This window comes from Chenopodium quinoa, unplaced genomic scaffold (assembly GCF_001683475.1).
Source record: "Chenopodium quinoa cultivar QQ74 unplaced genomic scaffold, ASM168347v1, whole genome shotgun sequence".
In the NCBI taxonomy this organism is placed as follows: domain Eukaryota; kingdom Viridiplantae; phylum Streptophyta; class Magnoliopsida; order Caryophyllales; family Amaranthaceae; genus Chenopodium; species Chenopodium quinoa.
The window spans coordinates 2,550,512-2,570,890 of record NW_018744874.1 but is presented as its reverse complement, the minus strand read 5'-3'; the positions used below and the strand labels follow the sequence as shown (position 1 = coordinate 2,570,890).

General features: G+C 41.2%; 1 protein-coding gene across 1 annotated transcript; it reads right to left on the bottom strand.

Moving 5' to 3' along the window:
* Positions 1 to 1,472: 1,472 nt before the first annotated feature.
* Positions 1,473 to 6,832, bottom strand: LOC110705186 (epimerase family protein SDR39U1 homolog, chloroplastic-like). The gene is made up of 13 exons (XM_021883041.1): positions 6,544 to 6,832; positions 6,395 to 6,463; positions 5,909 to 5,984; positions 5,273 to 5,332; positions 4,954 to 5,072; positions 4,627 to 4,671; positions 4,387 to 4,465; positions 4,167 to 4,228; positions 2,842 to 2,944; positions 2,630 to 2,690; positions 2,465 to 2,535; positions 2,062 to 2,201; positions 1,473 to 1,922 (listed from the first exon to the last, which is right to left on the bottom strand). The coding sequence occupies exons 1-13, from the start codon at positions 6,628 to 6,630 to the stop codon at positions 1,818 to 1,820; spliced, it is 1,077 nt and encodes a 358-aa protein (XP_021738733.1). The 5' UTR covers positions 6,631 to 6,832; the 3' UTR covers positions 1,473 to 1,817.
* Positions 6,833 to 20,379: the final 13,547 nt, after the last annotated feature.

Here is a 20,379-nt window from a genome sequence, read left to right as displayed (position 1 = left end):
TTCAAGCAGTCTTATTTTAAAAGTAAGTATTCGATTGAAAGTGTAATATTATTAGGCCATGAAATTGATATTTATATATGTAATCAAAATCAACAACCAATATTGCCTAATGAAATATTGCCAGTGGTTTGTTGTCCACATTGATTGTTATGGTTACCACCAATGGAATCAATATCAACACCACCGGATTTCACCTTGCTATTTCCGACTTTGATGTCTCCATTCTTTTGTATGCCGGAATGGTTAACGTCACCCCCGGAATAGAAGCCGCCTCCATACCCGTGGTTCGGGATGAATTGTGGAGGACAAACTTGCTGCTGAGGACACCCTTGAGTTGGAGGGGGAGGATAGCATTGCATGTTTGCAAATTAGTTTGGAAACTTTTGGTTCTATTTGGTGTATGTATGTGTTTTTTTGTTTGTGAGTTTGTTTATTTGTATTAGCTAGGTCTACTCTTTTATAGAGAAGTCAAGGGGCCACTAGGTATGCACCTGATTCTCAAGGAATAACCCCCTTTGCCCTTTCATATCTTTAGTAGGTTTGAGATAGGATGCTAGAGTAGTTGGCTAGTTCTCCTACTTTCAGGCGTGAAGCCAAGGGTCGAATCTCACCAAGCGCATTCTAAGAGGAATTTCCCTTTCGATGGGCCTTCTTCTTACCATAAAAAATAAAAAGTATCTATAGTGGGTCCTCAATCATGTTAAGACTTTTAGAGCACAAGAGGGGGAGATTGAGAGAGTTTACGTTGTCAAATTATAGAGCCCTATGTTAGCAAAAATGACAATGATACGTCAAGCTAGTTGGAGAATCAAGATTATGCTTGCTCTTTTTGTGTTCTAGAATCAAGATCATGGCGTTTGATTGTTTCTACCCTCAAAATTTTTCTGATTAAAGGTACATTAGCTAACACAATTATTGTACAAGTATTTCTATAACAAATTCCTAATATTTCATATAAACGTGGCGTAAAACAATTGCGAGTATTTACAAATTGAGGGATAGTATATGAAACGAATTTTGTCAACTATATAAACATTAAAGTAGGCATCTCTTTGAGGGAATTCTAAAGCGAGCATCTTAAAAGTAAATATCCTTTGAATCACTAGCACAGGTTAAACGTTGTGCAAATTGCGGAGGTACTTAATTTTAGTTTATGTATTAACTTGGATTAATTAGGCGTGTTTAACATTGATATAATTCACCCTTTTTTAATCGAGCACCTGGCACCGGATTTTTTCTTAATATTGCAAATTTCAAGTTTAGTTTCAAAAGTAGTTGCTCATGATTCATGGTACAGTATTTCTTTTGTTCTTCCTATTAACTATTTAACTGGCCAGGATTACCGAATCAGGAATCAGGACTTAAGAGTCAGCCCGAGCACGGTTCTAATCAGGGCAGCTAGTTTGTTAATCGGGACGTAGTTGATAAACAGAAATGCAAACAAAAAAACTCACTTTAAGCAGCAACAGAAGTATGAGAAACATTTGTAGTTGTATATAGTAAGAATTGTGAATATTATGCAGAAATTGGTAAAGTTCCTATTACTGAGGAGCAAAATGCAATTTAGCTTTCTCAGTTCACTAACAAAAGAAGTTTACCTTAAATGCGCATTTTTCACAAACTCTGATCGGACTGTCGGAGACATCACGTAGCCATCGTATAAGTATTCATTAATCTACAACAAGGCGAGAAACAAAACAGACACCCAGTTCTCTGTCTACTACACAATTGAAACAGAGATCTTCATGGTTCTAGCATGTTTGCCCAAAAAATATTTTAAAGAATGATGACCAGTTTCTCAAGCAATTTTTTGCACTTTACGATGATAAGACAGCTTTCAGGGCATCCTTTATGTAGGCATACTTGAAAGAGAAACCTAATTCCTTGGCTCTTGTAGGAAGAACCTTCTGCCCTTCCAAAACCTGCGAGGGGCCAAGAGCAAATGAATGAATGATGAGTCTTTTGTTTCCTTTCGTATACCATTACGAATCAGCACAAATAGCAACCCGGAGAGGAAGTAATGAACAGGCGCACGGGAGCCAGAAGGAAGAAAAAACTTACTACGGTAGCTCCTTCTCCAAGAACTGCCTTGAGTGCGAAGTCTGGTACTGGGAGCCATGAGGGTCGGCCTAAGGCATTTCCAAGATGTTGGCACATCTCTCCTAGTCTAACAGGGTTTGGAGCAGTTCCATTGATAACACCTGAATTTTAAATGACATCCACTGTTTAGTACACCAAAATTTTCAACTAAGCCGCATGAGATAAGTTACACGACCTAGCTCCTAAATATCAATTGCACATCATCAAATACAGAACAAAAGCTTCATATATAAAGGCTGAATCTTATTTTTGGCTATAATAAAGGACTAATGATAAGAGTCATAAGACGGTATTATTTTTGGCTATAAGCAGTCAAGATATAATTATGATACAGATTTAAAGCCCAAGTAAAAAAGAATATAACCTTCATAACTCGAATTTACTAGAGCTTCGTAAATCAGATTTACAATGTCATCCAAATGGATCCAGGAAAACCTAATATAACAAAGAAAAATCACTGTTTTTTGAGAGCATTACCATTTATGTATAAAAAGGATTAAGGGAGTGAAGATAGGAGTAAACTTTATACCATTGTTTTCCAGTCCCTATAGGTCCACCAGCAAACATCATGAAAAGGGGGATCATCTTGGCTGCAGATAATTGAAGAAAAGTCAAGATCAGTTGACTATCGCATAAATCTTTTACTCAGGAATGATGCAAGGAAAAAAGATTCATTAGATAATGCTCTTGAGAGAAGCTCAGCTGAAATGATAACACCAGTTTCTAATGATGAATGAGTACCTAGAGCACCGCCATCCTTTCCTAGAACCACCCCAATGCGAATACGTACTAGCCTTACATCCTTGTTGACTTTCAGTGCCGAGGCCTCCCATTCTCTACAAACCTGAAGAATGGTTTATCAATATTAGGTACATGATGTATATAAGGATAAATTAAACAATATCCTTGAGAATGCAGGGGAAGGAAGACAGAATTGCTTATCACGATTAGGTAAATGCATGTCAGTAAGGATGATCTACCACATCCTAAAAGATGCAGTGGGGAGGAGGCAGAAAGGTACTCAGCATTCACAGCCACAAACTTCTAATGCATACAAAATCATCCTTATCTCATGAAGACAAGAAGTGCAAGGCGCCCAGATTTCAACTTTCAGAGGAGTTAGTCTCTGAGACCAATGTTGCACCTGGATCCAACATTATGCAAGAAATTCCATTCCAAAGGCTAAAATCAAGCATATTAGACCCTAGATGGCAAATCTTAAGAAAATTGCAGACAACTTTTATCCTCAACACTAAAATCCAACAATGTGTTGTAGATAGGCCAATTCTAAAGGATACATCTTAAAGTTAAACATATATAAACCCCCAACTCCAGGACAACAGGAGAAATTTTTAATGGAATTTGAAAGACTTCCACGACAATGGTCAGGATCAAAGGTAGAAGATAGTTTCCAGTCAGACATGGACAGCTAATTCCAAAAAGAGAACACTTAGACCCTAGACCCAGAAATTGAGAGAGACTTCCCTTGGCTGCCTCATGTCCAGAGCCCAATAATAAAGGTTTACCACAAGCTTATACTCAGTTGAAGAGCATGGGAAATTCTCAAAAAATTGAAAATAAAGTCTTTAAGGATTGCATCTAATGGCCTCAAACATCAGTTACACCAGGCTGGAAAGCTGCTGACAAGTAACCATCATATTTTTAAATATTGACTCATCATGAACTACCACCACTAAATAATATCTGTTTCCTTGCATATTCTTAAAGAGTTAAGACGATTCCACTTAAGTTGGATTTTCTGTTTAAAAAACTAAGGGATTCTAAAAGCAATAAAGCACTCGTATTTTACAAGGATCTAATACTACAGAGGCTTGTGAGATGGCTAGAATAAAACCACATGCTTCTTATGCATTGTCATCAAACAAATTGCTGCATTTCAAAAACAATCAAAAGGGAACCGAAAATTCATCCTTGGAACATGCTAGATACCAAGCAACAACAATATTAGAGTCTTAAATCCAAAAATATGGTTCACAAGTCTTACAACTTGATGCATCTATCCTTAATAGCATGAAATAGCACATAATCAATGTTATATTATTCACCTGAGCCAAGTAATCATTTCCCGATGGACTTTTCTCATCAAATATTTGCGTCTCACTTGTGCCTAGGTATTTAAAATATTAAGACATAAGAAAACATTATAAGCACCATACCAAGCACAAAGGAGATGCAACATACAAAATAATAAGTATGATATTGAGCCCAGTGGAGATGCAATATACAAGTACATAATATGCCAAGACAATGGTTTGTCAGACTGACCATAATAACCAACTGCTGTTGCACTGACCAGAACAGAAGGCCTGCTATCAGGTTGCAAGTCATTTATTAGCTCTACAACCTTCAGAAAGGAAAAGAATGTCACAATTAAGAAGGAATGAAAATGGTATAGCAACCTTTTAGATCCTATAATAAACAGAAAAGGCGATATGCAATTTTACTTCTCCAAGAAAAAACAAGAAGGAAGCAATTTGCAGATGAAAATATACTGAAGGGGCTAACCTTAGAAGTGACCCTTATTCTGCTTTCCTTGATATCATTCTTGATCTGTTATAGAGGAAAAGAAATTGCAATCAACTATTTTAAGGTCTGGACTGTATTTCAGATAGAGATCTTGTGTTGCACTTCTTTAAATATGGTAATAACAATATTAGGTTTGAGACTCACTGATGAGCTAAATAAAGATCCTTCTTTTGGATTTAATGGTAGAGGACATTTATGTATATTGACAGTGAATGGAATTAAATCATACTCGGAATCCTGATGACTGTGAAACTAATACAGTAATACATGTAGCCATATAGGTGTACTGAGGCTACTAATACATACCTCTGATGACCACCTTGTACTGATAGGAGTACCAGCCAGATTTACAACAGCATTTGAATCTCGAATACTCTCTTTCCACTGTGGTTCCTCTGCAACCACAATTCCTGGGAACTTGTTGACTGCAGATGAAAAAAGTAAAAACAAGGATAACTGGATAAGTATAGTCTTTTGGAATTTCTTGTCAAAAAAAAAAATGTCTTTTGGAATTAAGAACAACAAAATCGGTTATTTGTTATAGGACGTAAACTCTAAGATTAATATTCAAAAGCTGTGCACACACATTTAGTATACATTATAGGCATTATCATTACCTTCTTACCGGGAAATATTTGCTGAGCTTTAGATTTGGATCGCGTTAAGACACGAACTTGATGTTTATCTGAAGTAATAATAAGAAGGAAATTAGCCCCAGTAACTCATAACCATTGCCCCACGTGCAGGACAGAGAAAACCAGCTGTGATATCTTTGATAACAGAAAAAATATATGAATTCAGCAAATAGTCATAAAAACATTATATGAATTCAGCAAATAGTCTGTTGTTGTCCATAACATTGTTACGCGCAGTACAAAGCCAAATGTGTTTAGGCCTTTAGGTAGAATTACTCTTAGCAAATAGTTCCTAAGTCTTAGCCATCATAATCATCACTTTTACAAAACGTCCTTAAACCTCAACTTGTTTCTTATTCATGTTCATCCATAGTACTAAGACCCACTGCCAACTAAATAACCAATCACTTAATCTACATGAGAATGATCGCTTAGCTATTCGAGCAAGGACTATATTGTAGCAACCTAGACAAGCCATAAAGGCTCCTACTTTCAACAAAATTAAACAGTGAAATGTCCAAATATAGCACCCAAAACTATAAAAATTCAACTCAACATGTAAAAAATCAAAAGAAATAATCATTATCAAGATACAAAGCCAATACAATACACATTCATTTGATTACCTTCTTGTAATCTTTGAACCAATCGCCTGCCAATAAAACCAGTAGCCCCTGTTATTGATACAACCATCTGATTGCCCTATGATTATGAACAAATAAAATATATCAAATGAATTTCTGAAGAAATATATGCTTTATAAGCTACCTTATGTAATACTATTTCACATTCTACTATCACTTTGAATTCATTTAGCCACTCCAGCTATTAATCTTCCCCAATTCCCTAATGTAAAGTATAATTTAAATGGTTATAGTCTAGGGGTTAGTATCAAAAACCTAAGATCAAACTCAGTCAACATCACTTTAGTTGCAACTCCCAATCCACCAAACATAAGAATATCTTACAAGAAAGAAGATTATGATAATCATAATTTGAATACAATGTAAATGCCAATCACAAATTAATCATCAAAATATCATGAACCAACAATAACCAATATCAAAGAAAATAATACACTCATAATTGAAGAATTATGAAAAATGCAGTACCTTGGAAGATGGGTCAGACCCATTTTCTTTGCTGAGACACCATAAACTTAACTTTCTGGTCTCGAAACCCTGAAAAAAATGGGCAAAACTAAGACAATTAATAAGCTTGAAATTGGATTAATTTACAAAGAAAGACAAAATTTTGGAACCTGGGAATTAGAGGAAATGTGAAAAGAAGGGGGCTTAGAGATTGATGTAGTCCAAGACAAAGGATTTGTGGCTCTGAAAACCTCCATTGATGCTCTGCAATACCAAACCAAGCTCCAATTTTTATTTTATTTTTAGTATTTTTGAGTGTCTATAAAATTGAGGGAACATGAAGAAATTGAAGACGATGAGTCGATGATGCGTCGTGTTGTTTATTCCTCGTGTAAGAATTTGAGCCACAACGGTTTTTGATCAATATCTTTTGGATTATCTACTTGTTATTTTTGTTAATTGGACCTTGGATCCATTTCTTTAATAACGCTACTCCGTTTTTTTCAGCCTAACTCCGAATTAGGGATGGCAATATTAAGTGGATATCCACAAACCCGCTCCACCCGCTATAAATATATGGACGAAAACCCGAATTAAATGGATGAAAAGCCGGTGACGGATGAAGCGGGTGATGGATCAAATCGGATGTGGATGATACTTTTTTCATCCGCTAACCATCCACCCACCTATTTAACATATATTAGATTTTTTAATTTAAGAATTTTAATAATAAAATATGAAATGTGCAAGAAAATTACTTATTTTTTATGTTGCAAATTAATTTTTCAAACATATATTGTTATTGTTTCATTTTTAATTAATAAAATAAAAAAAAATTATTGTACAAATAACCGAATTTAGAGTTTATGTGAGTTTTTTTTCCATTTTAATACTTATCCATTAATCATCCGCTCCACCCGTTTCATCCGCGGATGATGGACGGACGGATATGGATGATGGGTGAAGCGGATGATGGATGGATATGGATGGAGTGATTAAAGTAATGGATGGATGCGGGTGAAGCTCCACCCGATCCGAATCCGATTCATTGCCATCTCTACCCCGAATACTGACGCTTGAGAGTAGAGGGATACGTAAGGAAATCCCTCTACTCCCGAGCATCATTTTGTAGTTGGTGAGACTCAAATTAGTAATTTTAAAGTCACAATGTGATTTTCCCACCAATTTCATCAAGTTTTGCTTAGTAACTTCCGTACTATTGCTATCAGATAAGCTAAACTCACCGTGTTTTAATAAGTGTTACAGTTTGACCTGCACATAGTGTAACACTTTTTAAAACACGGAGAGAGTAGTTTTCATTGAAGTTTTGGTGTGTCACATTCTCATTTTGACACTTTTATTTTCTTATATGGAGTATCAATTATCCGTGTCACATATCTTGTATGACACTACGCTCTGGTATGAACAATGTTATTTATAGTGCTAATAAAATCCCAAAAGACAAAGATTTATACAAGTACAAATTTTGATCACGTGTTTCTAATCAAAATCCTTTAAAAGTGTCAAATACTACCTCCGTTTCATATTATTTGCGACAATTTGACATTTTTTTCTCTCTAATTTATGTTAAATTGTTGCAAATAGCCAATTAATATAAAACAGGGGTAATATTAACTCATGCTCAAGTGTAAGACACACTCATTTATGTTCATGCATCTTAGTGTCGTATGGACTATGGACTATGGAGTGCCCATATTTAAATTCAAGTATCAAAATATAAGTGAAAAATTATATAATTAGAACGCATCCGACTATAAACTTCTATCATATAAACTTCTATCAATATAGCTAGCCTATTTACGACGATGACCTTTTTTTCTTTTTAAGAAACACCTATCGGATATCATTAAAAAAAAAAGGTCAATTTTTGCTGAACTCAACATGTTAAAAACCAAAAGAACTATGATGACCATTTACATTGTGAATTATATATAAGAAAATAATTTATTTATTTATTTTTCTTTTTATTTACCTTTTTTTTTTTTTGGTGAAAGCAAACAATCATATTATTCATATACTAAATAACACATGTATGCTATCCATTACTTGGCATTCAAAATGATGATTGATGATCATTTATAATTGTGAATATGTAAGCAAATAATAATATAGGTATATAAAACTTCTTGATTCAAGTATTACTTACTAATTATGTAAGAGATTTTTTTATCATTATTAATACTCCGTAATAAACAATTTTATAACACCTTAAATGTTTCTAATACGGTACCCTGTATTCCAATAACATCCATAATTAAACTCGTGTAATCGTAGTTTAACCAACACCAATGTTTTCCACCCTTATGCGATGTCGATTTGATCATGTGTAGTACACTAGAGTTGTTATTTGAGGGGTTAGTTGAAATGTTCCAAATGTTGAGATCCCTAAGGTAAGGGACAAAGCTCATGATATATTGATGATGATGCATATTTCTCTCTCCTATTTGTATTTGTACTGCCAGATTAAATTGAAAGGCAAGTAGAAGTACTGCCTTCTAGGAACCACAGCACCAGCCTGGGCTACAAAAGGCATGCCATTAAAGATCCTCCTCTTTTTCCATATCACTTCCTCCTTTTTTTTAGTACTATTATGACCTCTATTTTATTTTATTTTTTATCATGTAAAAATGTCTCAATTAATTGTATGTACAATATATATGTATTGTTTGGGTCCAATTTAGTTCAATTGGGCCTATTCATTAAATGATCCAATTAAAAGCCCAAGGTCAAGGTTCAACTCTCCACTTGTGCTAAAGTCAAAGATCAGTCCTCAAGGCAAGTCCATTTAGGGGTGGCAAAAACTGACCCGACCCGAAAACCCGACCCGAACCCGACCCGAAAATAGCGGGTTAGGGTTGAGAATTTCGACACGAAAACTTAAATGGGTTGACACGAACCCGACCCGAAATTAAATGGGTTAGGTTAAGGTTGAAAATTTCAACCCGAAAATGACCCACGTAACCCGAAATTATTTTCGGGTCAAAATCAGGTCGGGTCAACCCAAACCCGACCTTATAACCCGAAAAAGTGTTTTAAAAAAAAAAAAAACTAGGCCCAAGCCCAAATTGAGAGGCAAACCTCTGAAAACTTAAACCCTAAAATTTTAACCTAAGCCGTTTTCATCTTTTCACATTTTCTCTCTCCTCAATTCTTTCGTTCTCCCACTCCTCTTCTTCTGAGCTTCTCTCTCTGAATTCTCCATTCTCAATTTCTCATCTCATAACTCTCAAGCTCTCAATTTCTCAAGCACAGTCATAAGAACTCTCAAGTTCTCAACTCTCAAGCTGATTAGCAAAACGTCTCACGGTCTCAAACTCTCAAAGGTAATTTTTTGTTAATTTTTTTTTGTTTTCATTTCGTTTTTTTTTCGATTCCTAAGTTCTGAAGTTCTTCTCGATTTTCGCTTTCGATTTGTTGTTAATTTCTACTGTTAATTTGTTTTCGATTTTTGCTTTCGATTTGTTGTTAAGTTCTTCTCGATTTTTGCTTTCGATTTGTGGTTCTTCTTGATTTTTGCTTTCGATTTTTGTTTTCGATTTTTGCTTTCGATTTTTGCTTTCTACTGTTAATTTGTTTTCGATTTTTGCTTTCGATTTGTTGTTAATTTCTACTGTTAATTTGCTTTCGATTTTTACTCTTAAGTTCTTCTCGATTTTTGCTTTCGATCTCTAAAATCTGAAGTTCTTCTCGATTTTTGCTTTCGATTTGTTGCTTTCGATTTGTTGTTAATTTCTACAGTTGATTTGTTTTTTTTTTAAGGGAAAGGGTAGATCTGCAATTCTCCATCTTCAAATCTTTCACCTTCATCTTCAAATCTTCCTCTGTTTCTAAGGTAATTTTCTGTTTACTTTTTCGTTGTTTTTTTTTTAAATTTTTTTTTTATTTCAAGTTTTTGTATTCGATTGTGTTGATGTTCTTAGTTAATAATCGTAGTATGATAAATTTTTTGCTGATTTGTTGTTTGACTGGAAAAAATATTGTGCATGTCTTTTTAATTTTTGTTTTCGCTGATTTGTTGGTGATTTGTTGTTCTTGATATGCTGATTTGTTGTTGATTTCTTGAAAATTTTTGTTGCTTTCTTACTGATTGTTCTTGCTGTTTTGGTTGTTTTTCCTGAGATGTTGATGATTTGTTGTTCTTGCTGATTTGGTTGTTCTTGAGTTGTCTTTTTAATTGTTTTATTGTTATATTTTTTTTGCAGCAGTTATGGACACCCATGAGGCCATGACCCATGTACAACAGCTTTCTTCTGGGAGTATGAGATGATTCAGGAGATTGTTACTTTAAATACATTTGTTTCTTTGTAATTGTGGTTTGTAATTTATTTGTTAAGACTTTATTTTGGTATGTAATAGTTAATTAGGCATTTAGAATTTTAGACTTGTTAGAGTGCTAGACTTTATTTGGTTTTCTTGAAAACTTTAAGTTTGAAAATCATGTTTGAAAACATTAGGTAAAAAAAAAATCAGGTTTGATTAACTGTTAAGTAGTCAAAAACTCAAAATCAGGCTAAAAAATCAGGTTATTCAGGTCAAATTTTTTTTTTTTAAAAAAAATAAATAAATAATCAGGTCAAAATCAGGTCGTTTTCGGGTTGACCCGAACCCGAAAATATCAGGTTCAGGTTGGGGTTTTCAACCCGAAAACTTAAATGGATCAGGTTCAGGTTGGGGGTTAGCTGACCCGAAACACGAAAACCCGAACACGAACCCGACCTGATCTGATCCGTTTGCCACCCCTAAGTCCATTGGGCTAAGGCCCACCTTCTCCATATATGAAAAGGTATAAAAGCCATCAATATTACATTTGTACATAAATTCAACAAAGCCTCAAGCAATTAATTTTCTTGCATAGTGTTCTCTTTCTACACACTGTACTGACTTTAGCATCGGAGGGGCCTTCCTCGGCAACACCCCCGAGGCTAGTTTACGTGTGTTTACTGTGCAGGAAACCTTCGGCCCAACATCACTTGGACCGAATCCAGTCTTCTTCACTTCATCGGACCTTCGACAAGGTCCCATTGTTTTCACCCGAAACAATTTGGCGCCGTCTGTGGGGAAGACTTTCAAAAAATCTTTAAGCCAAATTTCTAACCAAGATCATCTTGCAATTATCTTAGTAGCAATGGCTAAGAACCGCAAGAGCAAGGGCCTCCGTCAAGGAGCAGGCGAAAAGCCTAAAACCCCTACACCATCACCCTCACCGGACCGGAACTCTCCCAAGGGTGCCAGCTCGGGGCGAGGATCATACAGGGAGGATTCCCTTTCTCCCGTAATTCATAATTCTCATCATAGGCCGAGTCACTCTCGGTCTAGCAGGGGTCAATCCGATCATAGGACGCATTCAGTGCCCCAAAGCCAACCATCGACCGTCCGCTCTCATTCCCATACTCAGCCGAGGACCCCTTTGACGGGGCCCAGCTCGGAGGAGGTGGCAAGAGCGTTGGCAGTGCTCATGGAGGCAATGAGGGCACAAAGTATGCCACCACCTCGTGATTGAACTCCTCCGCATACCCGGCATCAGCGGAGGAAGCTAGACCATGATGGTGGGAAACTTCCTTCCTTCCGGGAACTGGAAGAGTGGGAAGAGGATACCTGGAAAACTGAAAGAGAGAGGAAAAAGAACCCTCAATTCTTCAAAGGATCCTCAACCTCCCGACCAGAAACGCATAAGAGCAGCAGTTCAGCTTCTCGGCCAGAATCTGCTCACCGAGAACAACCTGAGACTGTTCGCCGAAGCGTCCTCGACCGACTCGGCGGCAAGGAACCGAGCGTGCACAGTCGCCTCTCGTTCCCTGCAGCCGAGGCCCAGACTTCCCAGCCAGGGACGAAAACCACTCCTACCTCTCTAAGAGGGCGGAGCGCTGTCCCTTCGGCCAGGAACAAGGGCAAGGCCGTTATGCTACCCGCCAGTTCGCCGTTCGAGCAGTGGATACTGGAAGAGCACGTGCCCACGGTTAAAATACCGTCGCACATCACATATGATGGAACTTCGGATCCGAAGGACCACATTGCCTCGTATGAGGCTCATATGCATCTTTGCCCCAGATCCGAAGCGACTTGGTGCAAATATTTCCCAACCACTCTCAAGGGGGTCGCGCAAGCGTGGATCTCCAAGGGAGTAAAGCAAGGCTCCATAACAGGGTGGGATGATCTGTCCTCCAAATTTAGGAGCAAGTTTTCCACGGCAAACCGCCGAGAGAAGACTACTGCAGAACTCATGAGTCTGCAACAGGGGGAAACCGAAAGCCTCCGAGACTATCTGACCCGTTTCAGCAACGAGTCATCCAGCGTCTCTCAGCTGGACCAGGGGCTAGCCGTTTTTGCAATGCAGAATGGCCTTCAGCCCGGGAAGTTCCTAGACTTCATGGTCATGCATACCCCGCAGACCTTGGAGGAAGCTCTGAATGCCTCGGATAAGTTCATCCGAGCCGAAGAGTGGAATAAAGCGAAAACCCAACCTCAATTCGGGGGAGGGAAACAAAAACAAATACCCTTGTCTGAAGGCCAAGGCCATACGGCAAAGGGAAAGTCAAAGGCCTCGGAGCAATCCTCGGCCAGCGACCCAAAGAAGGAAAAATCTGCCTCATACACAGGCAGATACGAGTCCTACACTCCGCTCTCTCTTCCACGCGCCAAAATTTACAGCGTGACGAAGGAGGAGCAGAGTTACCGAAAGCCGAGACCACTCCCAGAGTGGTATCAGCGAAAAAATAAAAATCAGTGGTGCGAGTTCCACGAATCTCCGGGACATAACACTGAGGAGTGTATCCAACTGAAGGACCAGATAGAGGACATGGTCCGGAAGGGATACTTGAAAAAATACATCGCGGATTACCGCGAGAAAAAAGAGTCTGAGAAGTCAGCAAAGGACTCTCGGCAAGACCTCGACTTCCCCCGGAAGAACAGTAAAAAGCCAGAGGGAAAATTCTCTCCGATTAATGTTATCTCGGGAGGAATATGCTCTCGGAGGGAGCACAAGCGACACCTTAGGGCTTTGACCCACCAGGTGAACAACGCTGACATTCAATCTCCCCAGTCGCCGGTGCCGAACATGACGTTCACAGCCGCCGACTGCCGGGGGGTAACGTTCCCTCACGAGGATCCGTTGGTGATCATCGCCACGATGGTCAACCACGACGTCAGTAAGGTCCTTGTCGACAGTGGCAGCGGAGCAAACATTCTGTTCCGAAAGGCCTACAATCAAATCAAGCTGAAGCCCAAGCACCTTACGCCGGTACCCTACCCGGTATCCGGGTTCAACGAGGCTTCAACTTATCCAGATGGGAAGGTGACACTTCCTGTCACCATCGGCTGCGATGAAGCAGCCAGGAATGTCATGATTGAATTTTTGGTCATTGACGCTCCTTCAGTGTACAACGTGATTTTGGGGAGACCCATAATTCATGAGATCCAAGGGGTCGTCTCAACTTATCATCAGCTGATGATTTACGTCTCAGACGCTGGCTTCCCCGAAAGGATACAGGGCAACCAAAAGGACGCCCGAAGGTGCAACTACCTCAAGCCATCCAGTAGTCGCCCAGATGACGACAAGGATGAGGAGGAGAAAGAAAAAGAAAGAGAGCCAGGCACAAAAAAGCCGAAAGGCCTAAGCGCTTCGGCCCAAGGATCTGTGCCCAGAGAAAAAGGGCTCGAGAGGGAAAAGGTTAGCTCTTCAGCTGAACCGAAAGACTCAGAGAGCCAGCCGAAGAACAAAAAGACTGGGACACCTGCTGACATAGGCAGCAGGCCAGATTCTGAAGAGTCCAGTCCATCAGCAATGGATATGGACCAACAGACTGAAACAGTTCAGTTGGCCGAAGGAGACGTTGAGAAATGTGTAACAATCGGGACGGACCTTGATCCGAACACCCGTTGTGAACTTATTCAGCTCCTTCGGGATAACAGAGATGTGTTTGCTTTCTCGGCAGCTGATATGCCCGGGATAAGTCCAGACCTCATCTCCCATAAGCTTAATGTTGACCCAACGTGTCGACCAATTAAGCAAAAGAAGCGGAATTACTCCGCTAATAAGAACCGAGACATCGCAGCTGAGGTCAGAAAATTGCTGGAGGCAGGCTTCATCGAGCCTTGCCAATATCCAGAATGGCTGGCAAATGTGGTGATGGTTCAGAAGGCCAATGGTACCTGGAGGATGTGCGTCGACTTCACGGACCTAAATAAGGCTTGTCCAAAGGATTTCTATCCCTTGCCGAGGATCGATCAGCTAGTCGATTCGACAAGTGGCCATGCCTTGCTTAGTTTCATGGACGCATTCTCGGGGTATCATCAGATCTTCATGCACCCCGACGATCGAGCAAAGACGGCATTCGTCACGAACGCTGGGGTGTACAATTACAAAATGATGCCCTTCGGATTGAAAAATGCGGGGGCAACCTATCAAAGGCTGGTGGATCAAGTTTTCGCCGATCAAAAGGGCCGAAATATGGAAGTCTATGTCGACGATTCGATCGTCAAAAGCAAAAAATCTGAGGACCATGTTAAAGACCTGGCTGAAACTTTCGCCACCTTAAGAAAGCATCAAATGAAGCTGAATCCGAAGAAGTGTGTCTTCGGCGTGAAGTCAGGGAAGTTCCTCGGGTTCATAGTCAGCAAGAGGGGGATTGATGCCAATCCCTCCAAAGTCAAAGCAGCGCTCGACCTTCCTGAGCCGAAAACAAAGCGGGATGTTCAGCGGCTCACCGGAAGGATGGAAGCCCTCTCGAGGTTCATTTCCAGAGCTTCGGATAAGGGGTTACCTTTCTTCAAAGCCCTGAAACTCCCGAAAACAAAAGAGCTCGTTTGGGAGGAAGAGCAAAAAGAAGCCTTTAAACAGCTTCGGGAGCATCTGGCTCAACTCCCAACGCTGGCTAGCCCAGCAGAAGGAGAAACTTTGTACTTGTATGTTGCCGTTAGCCCAGCCACCATCAGTGCAGTGCTGCTGAAGGATGAAAGCAAAAGTCAGCAACCGATCTACTTTGTCAGTCATACACTGACGGATGCCGAGACTCGCTACCCTCTACTCGAGAAAGTCGCTTTTGCGGTAGTAGTAGCTGCTCGGAAGCTGAGGCCCTATTTTGATTGCCATCAGATAGTGGTCTTAACTGATCAGCCGTTGGAAAAAGTTCTCGGCAAGGTTGAAAAATCTGGTAGGCTAGCTAAGTGGGCTTTTGAGCTCACCGAATTCAGTATCAGCTACCGTCCGAGGACTGCCATTAAGGCTCAAGCTCTAGCGGATTTCTTGGCCGAATGCTCATACCAAGAAGCGCTAGACAATGAAAAGAAAGTCTGGACCGTGTTTACGGATGGATCTTCCACCGAAAACGGTTCGGGGGCAGGAGTAGTGATAACTTCTCCCGAAGGCAAATCCTTCGAGTATGCACTAAAATTTTCTTTTAAGGCCTCGAACAACGAAGCCGAATATGAGGCAGCAATCGCTGGCCTAGAATTGTGCATCTCCCTGGAAGCCGATCATGTCTGCCTGAAAACAGACTCTCAGCTAGTTGCATATCAGATTAGCGGCAGCTACGAGGCCAAAGAGCCCTCCATGATAGCTTATCTTGCCAAGACCAAATCAGTCATTGCAAAGCTAAAAACTTTTGAGGTTCAGCTGATCCCAAGGGGTTAGAATACTCAAGCCGATGCACTCTCCAAACTTGCCAGTTCAACTCTTACCGAGCTGAACAGATCTGTATATGTAGAAGTGCGTCGAGAGAGAAGTGTCGACGAAGCACCTGAAGTGTGCTGCGCCGACCCAGAGCCTAGTTGGATGGACCCCATCCTAGCTTTCAAACTTCGGGGAGAAACTCCCGAAGATAAAGCTTTGGCCTCCAAGATGAAGAGAACCAGCTCAAGGTTCATTGTCTTCAGGGGGGAACTTCTGAAAAAGTCCTTCTCAGCCCCATTGCTGAAATGCGTGGGACCAACAGATGCAGATTATATCCTACGGGAGATTCACCTCGGCATCTGTGGGAACCACATTGTGGGAAGGACCTTAGCCCACAAGGCATTGAGGGCTGGATATTACTGGCCCACCATGATCGCAGATGCTAAGGAGCTGGTCCGGAAATGCGAAAAAATGTCAAAAATACGCTCCAGTTATCCACCAGCCAGCAAGGGACCTTCAGCCGATCCTTAATCCACTCCCGTTTGCCCAATGGGGACTGGATATACTAGGACCATTTCCAGAGGCTGCGTACCAGAAAAAGTGGCTGATAGTTGGTGTTGACTACTTCAGTAAGTGGATCGAAGCCGAAGCAGCCTCGAACATTACAGAGCAAACTGTCAGAAAATTTGTCTGGCAGAATATCATCACTCGTTTCGGCATCCCGAGAGTGTTTGTCTTTGATCATGGGAGGCAATTTGATAACTTACCACTGAAGCGGTATACAGATCAGTTCGGCATCAAACTGGCATATCCAGCGGTGTGCCACCCGCAAAGTAACGGACAAGCCGAAGCTGCAAATAAACAGATCCTAAATGCCCTCAAAAAGAGGGTGGAAGATCAAAAGTCCAAGTGGCTGGAGGAGCTCCCTGGAGCCCTTTGGTCCCTTCGGACAACTGAAAAAGAGGCAACGGGCTATTCACCTTTTGAACTGGTGTATGGTGCCGAAGCCGTTCTTCCAGTGGAAATTGGCTCTGAGAGCCTACGAGTGCACCACTTCTCGGCTGAGAATGAGCAATTGATGAAGGAATCTCTCGATTTCCTCGACGAAGTAAGAGACTCAGCCCGAGTCAGAATGGCTGCTTATAAGCAGAGAATCAGCAAATTTTATAACCGAAGGGTCCATGCAAGGCCTCTTAAAATTGGAGACCTTGTCCTTCGGAATGCTGCTGCAGTTCAGAAAGGCCGAATCCATGGGAAACTCTCAGCTGCATGGGAAGGGCCTTATGAAATCTGTGATGAGCTTCAGCCAGGGACATACCGACTTCGGCAGTTGGATGGAACTGAGTTGAAAAATCACTGGAACGCTGATGTACTGAAAAAAATATCATGTGTAAACCCTTCGGGGCAGAATAATCTTTGTAAGTACATTTTGAATTAATGGAAGGCCTTAGAGCCACCATTTACATAAATATTTGCAACTTTTTATTTTATCAAAGTTTTCTTGGTTCTATCTACTCTTTAAGGGTTTTTTATTCAGCCTCGTCTGAAACCTTCGCCTTCGGGTAACTGGGTTTCAGATTGCTGACAAAACTCGTCTTTTTAAAGAACACTGGTCTTTCAGCTGAAGTCAAGCTTCAGTAAGACTTGTTCTCCAAAGGCATGAGTCCATGGACAATTCTGGAATATTGCCTTAACTGAGCCTTGTATTCCAGAAAGCCATTATCCGAAACATTGCCTTCAGTTGGCCCTGTGTTTCGGATATCCATTTTTCAAAGATAGACAGAAAATCAAGGATAACAACAACTGTTGGAAATTGTTTATTCAGCCCCGTCTGAAACCTTCGCCTTCGGGTAACTGGGTTTCAGATTGCTGACAAACTCGTCTTTTTAAAGAACTCTAGTCTTTCAGCTGAAGTCAAGCTTCAGTAAGATTTGTTCTCCAAAGGCATGAGTCCATGGGCAATTCTGGGATACTGCCTTAGCTGAGCCTTGTATCCCAGAAAGCCATTATCCGAAGCATTGCCCTCAGTTGGCCCTGTGTTTCGGATACCCATCTTTAAGAAATAAAGAAATTGTTTATTCAGCTGGAGTCATACTTCAATTTCTGGGGGGACAAGAGGCACTATCGGTGCAAAATTATGTTCGGTAGAATTGAAGAGACGGTAAAGCATTAAGCATTCAAAAACAAAGCAGCTGAAGAAAATAACATCAAATTAATAATTCATGCTCAGAAATTGAGCTACAAGTTCAAATAAGTTAAAAAACTATGTCGGCAGCCGCCCACAGGCGGAAAATAACAGCTGCCAAAATACGTACAGAAGCAAAAAAAATAAACTGTTTTGTACGACAAGGCAAGCTGAAGCAAAAAACAAACAAGGCAAAAATTCAGAAAGCGGCAAGTCTAAAGTTGAGCGCATGATGAACCGCAAGATTCTGAAGACGACTGCCCGAGTTCCTATGCTTCAGCCCGAGGATCAGACTGATCAGCATTGTTGGGCCCTATGGTGGTCTCAGCCCCAGCAGCAGAAGAAGCAGGCTTTGCACTCTGCCGAGCCTCCCTTTCCCTCTGTTCAGCCTCCAACTCCATTCTCTCAGCTTCTTCTTCGGCTTCCTCAGCCTTAAGGATTTCAGCTTCGATTGGAGTTGCATATTTCATATGAGGGTCTTCGGGATCCTGGACCCATTCAGCACATTTGGACCAGTCCAACTTCGGCTCAGCATGAAGGCAGACTCTTCGGCACACTCTGAACCCGTTTCTGAAACCCATTTCATATTCTTCCTGGGTATAGACACGGACTTTGAGTAGAGCCTCAGCATCAGCCAACTTCTTCTTTGTCTCCTCCAAGTCTTCCTTGGATTTCTTCAGCTCATCGGCGAGCTTGGAGGAGGAACCTTTCAGCTCATTCAGCTCCTGCTGAACTTGGGAAGCCTCAGTCTGAGCCTGGGCCACTTCTTCCTTCTTGGCCATCAGCTGATCCTCAGCTTCTTGGAGTTTAGCTCTCTGAGCTTCAGCAGCAGCAGCAGCCTCTGAGAGTTGGACATCCCTGGCTTGGAGCATCTCTTCAGCAGCCATTCTGCTGGCTTCAAGAGCTTCTAGCTGTTGCTGCACTTCAGCTTGTGCAGCAGCTCCTCCTTGGATTCGGCTCTCAATTGTAGCCTTGAATTTGGAGATGTCCACTCCCATGTGCTCTTGGAGGAATTTTTCCCCTTCCATCAGCGGAGGAAAAATTTCCTGCTCCATAGCATCGCAGAAGGTCTTGAGGGCTTCAGCAGCTTTTTTCTCATATTCTTCGCCCCTCTGCTGCTTTTCTTCAGCTGCTGCTTGCTTCAGCTTAGCAAGCTTTAACTCCTCCTCGGCTACCTTTTTGTCGTGCTCGGCAGCGTCCACCCTATCTTGCAGGGTATCTATCAGCTCTACAGTGAGAGTCTGATTGTGCACGAACTGAAAGCAGGAGCACAAGTTAAAATAAAAAATGATAATTGAAGAGCTGAATTTTAAAGGAGATAAAGGCAAGGAAGATCACCTGCATCATCAGCAGTTGGTTAAACCTGGCTGGGTCAGGAACTGATCTGCTGGATTCGCCCATCCCAGCAGTGGCCTTCAGCGACCAGATTCTTGCCCTATCTACTTCGGACATGCCAGCAAAATCGCCGAAGTAGGCTGCAGCACCTTCTCGGTTCTGACCCCATATGAGGTCCCAGACGTGATCTGGGATTGGAATTCGGGGGGCCGAGAAACCCATTTCTCCAGACTGCAGCGTCTGGAAAGAAGGAAAGGATGATGATGGAGCTTCTTTAACTTTGGATGGCTCAGCATCCCCCTTCTTCTCAGAAGAGTCAATTATTATGACTTCTTCTTCTTCTTCTTCAGTGAGGACGAAGGCCTCAACTTCTCTTGCAATGTCTGCCGTGAAACCCTCAGCACTGGGCATCACGGCATCTTCATTCTTGTGCTCAGCAGCACTTTCGAGCACCTCTTCTTGGACCCCTCCCTTAGGTTCGGGAGTTTTCTGATCCACCTCCATTTCGGAAGGTGGCGGAGGGGTCTTTGGAGGTGATTGAGGTGGTGGCCGGGGAACCCTCGGCGATCCATTGCCTTCCTCGGGTTCCTTTATATCGACGCCGATGGTCATCGGCCTCCGCTGAAAGTCATGGGGGCCGATGATGGCCATTCTTCGGCGCCTTTTCTGAAGCGGCTGCTCGTCCATGTCTGAGTCTGAGGACTCTTCTTGTATCTGGTCTTCGGGACGAACAGGGGCTTTCCCTTCTCTGTGTCTGTTACTCTCTTCAGACTGTAAAAGACAGGGGGGAGGAAGAATGTGAGTAAAAAAAAAAAAAAAACAGAACGGAAACAGACAAAGTTAAGTCTGAAAGCTCAC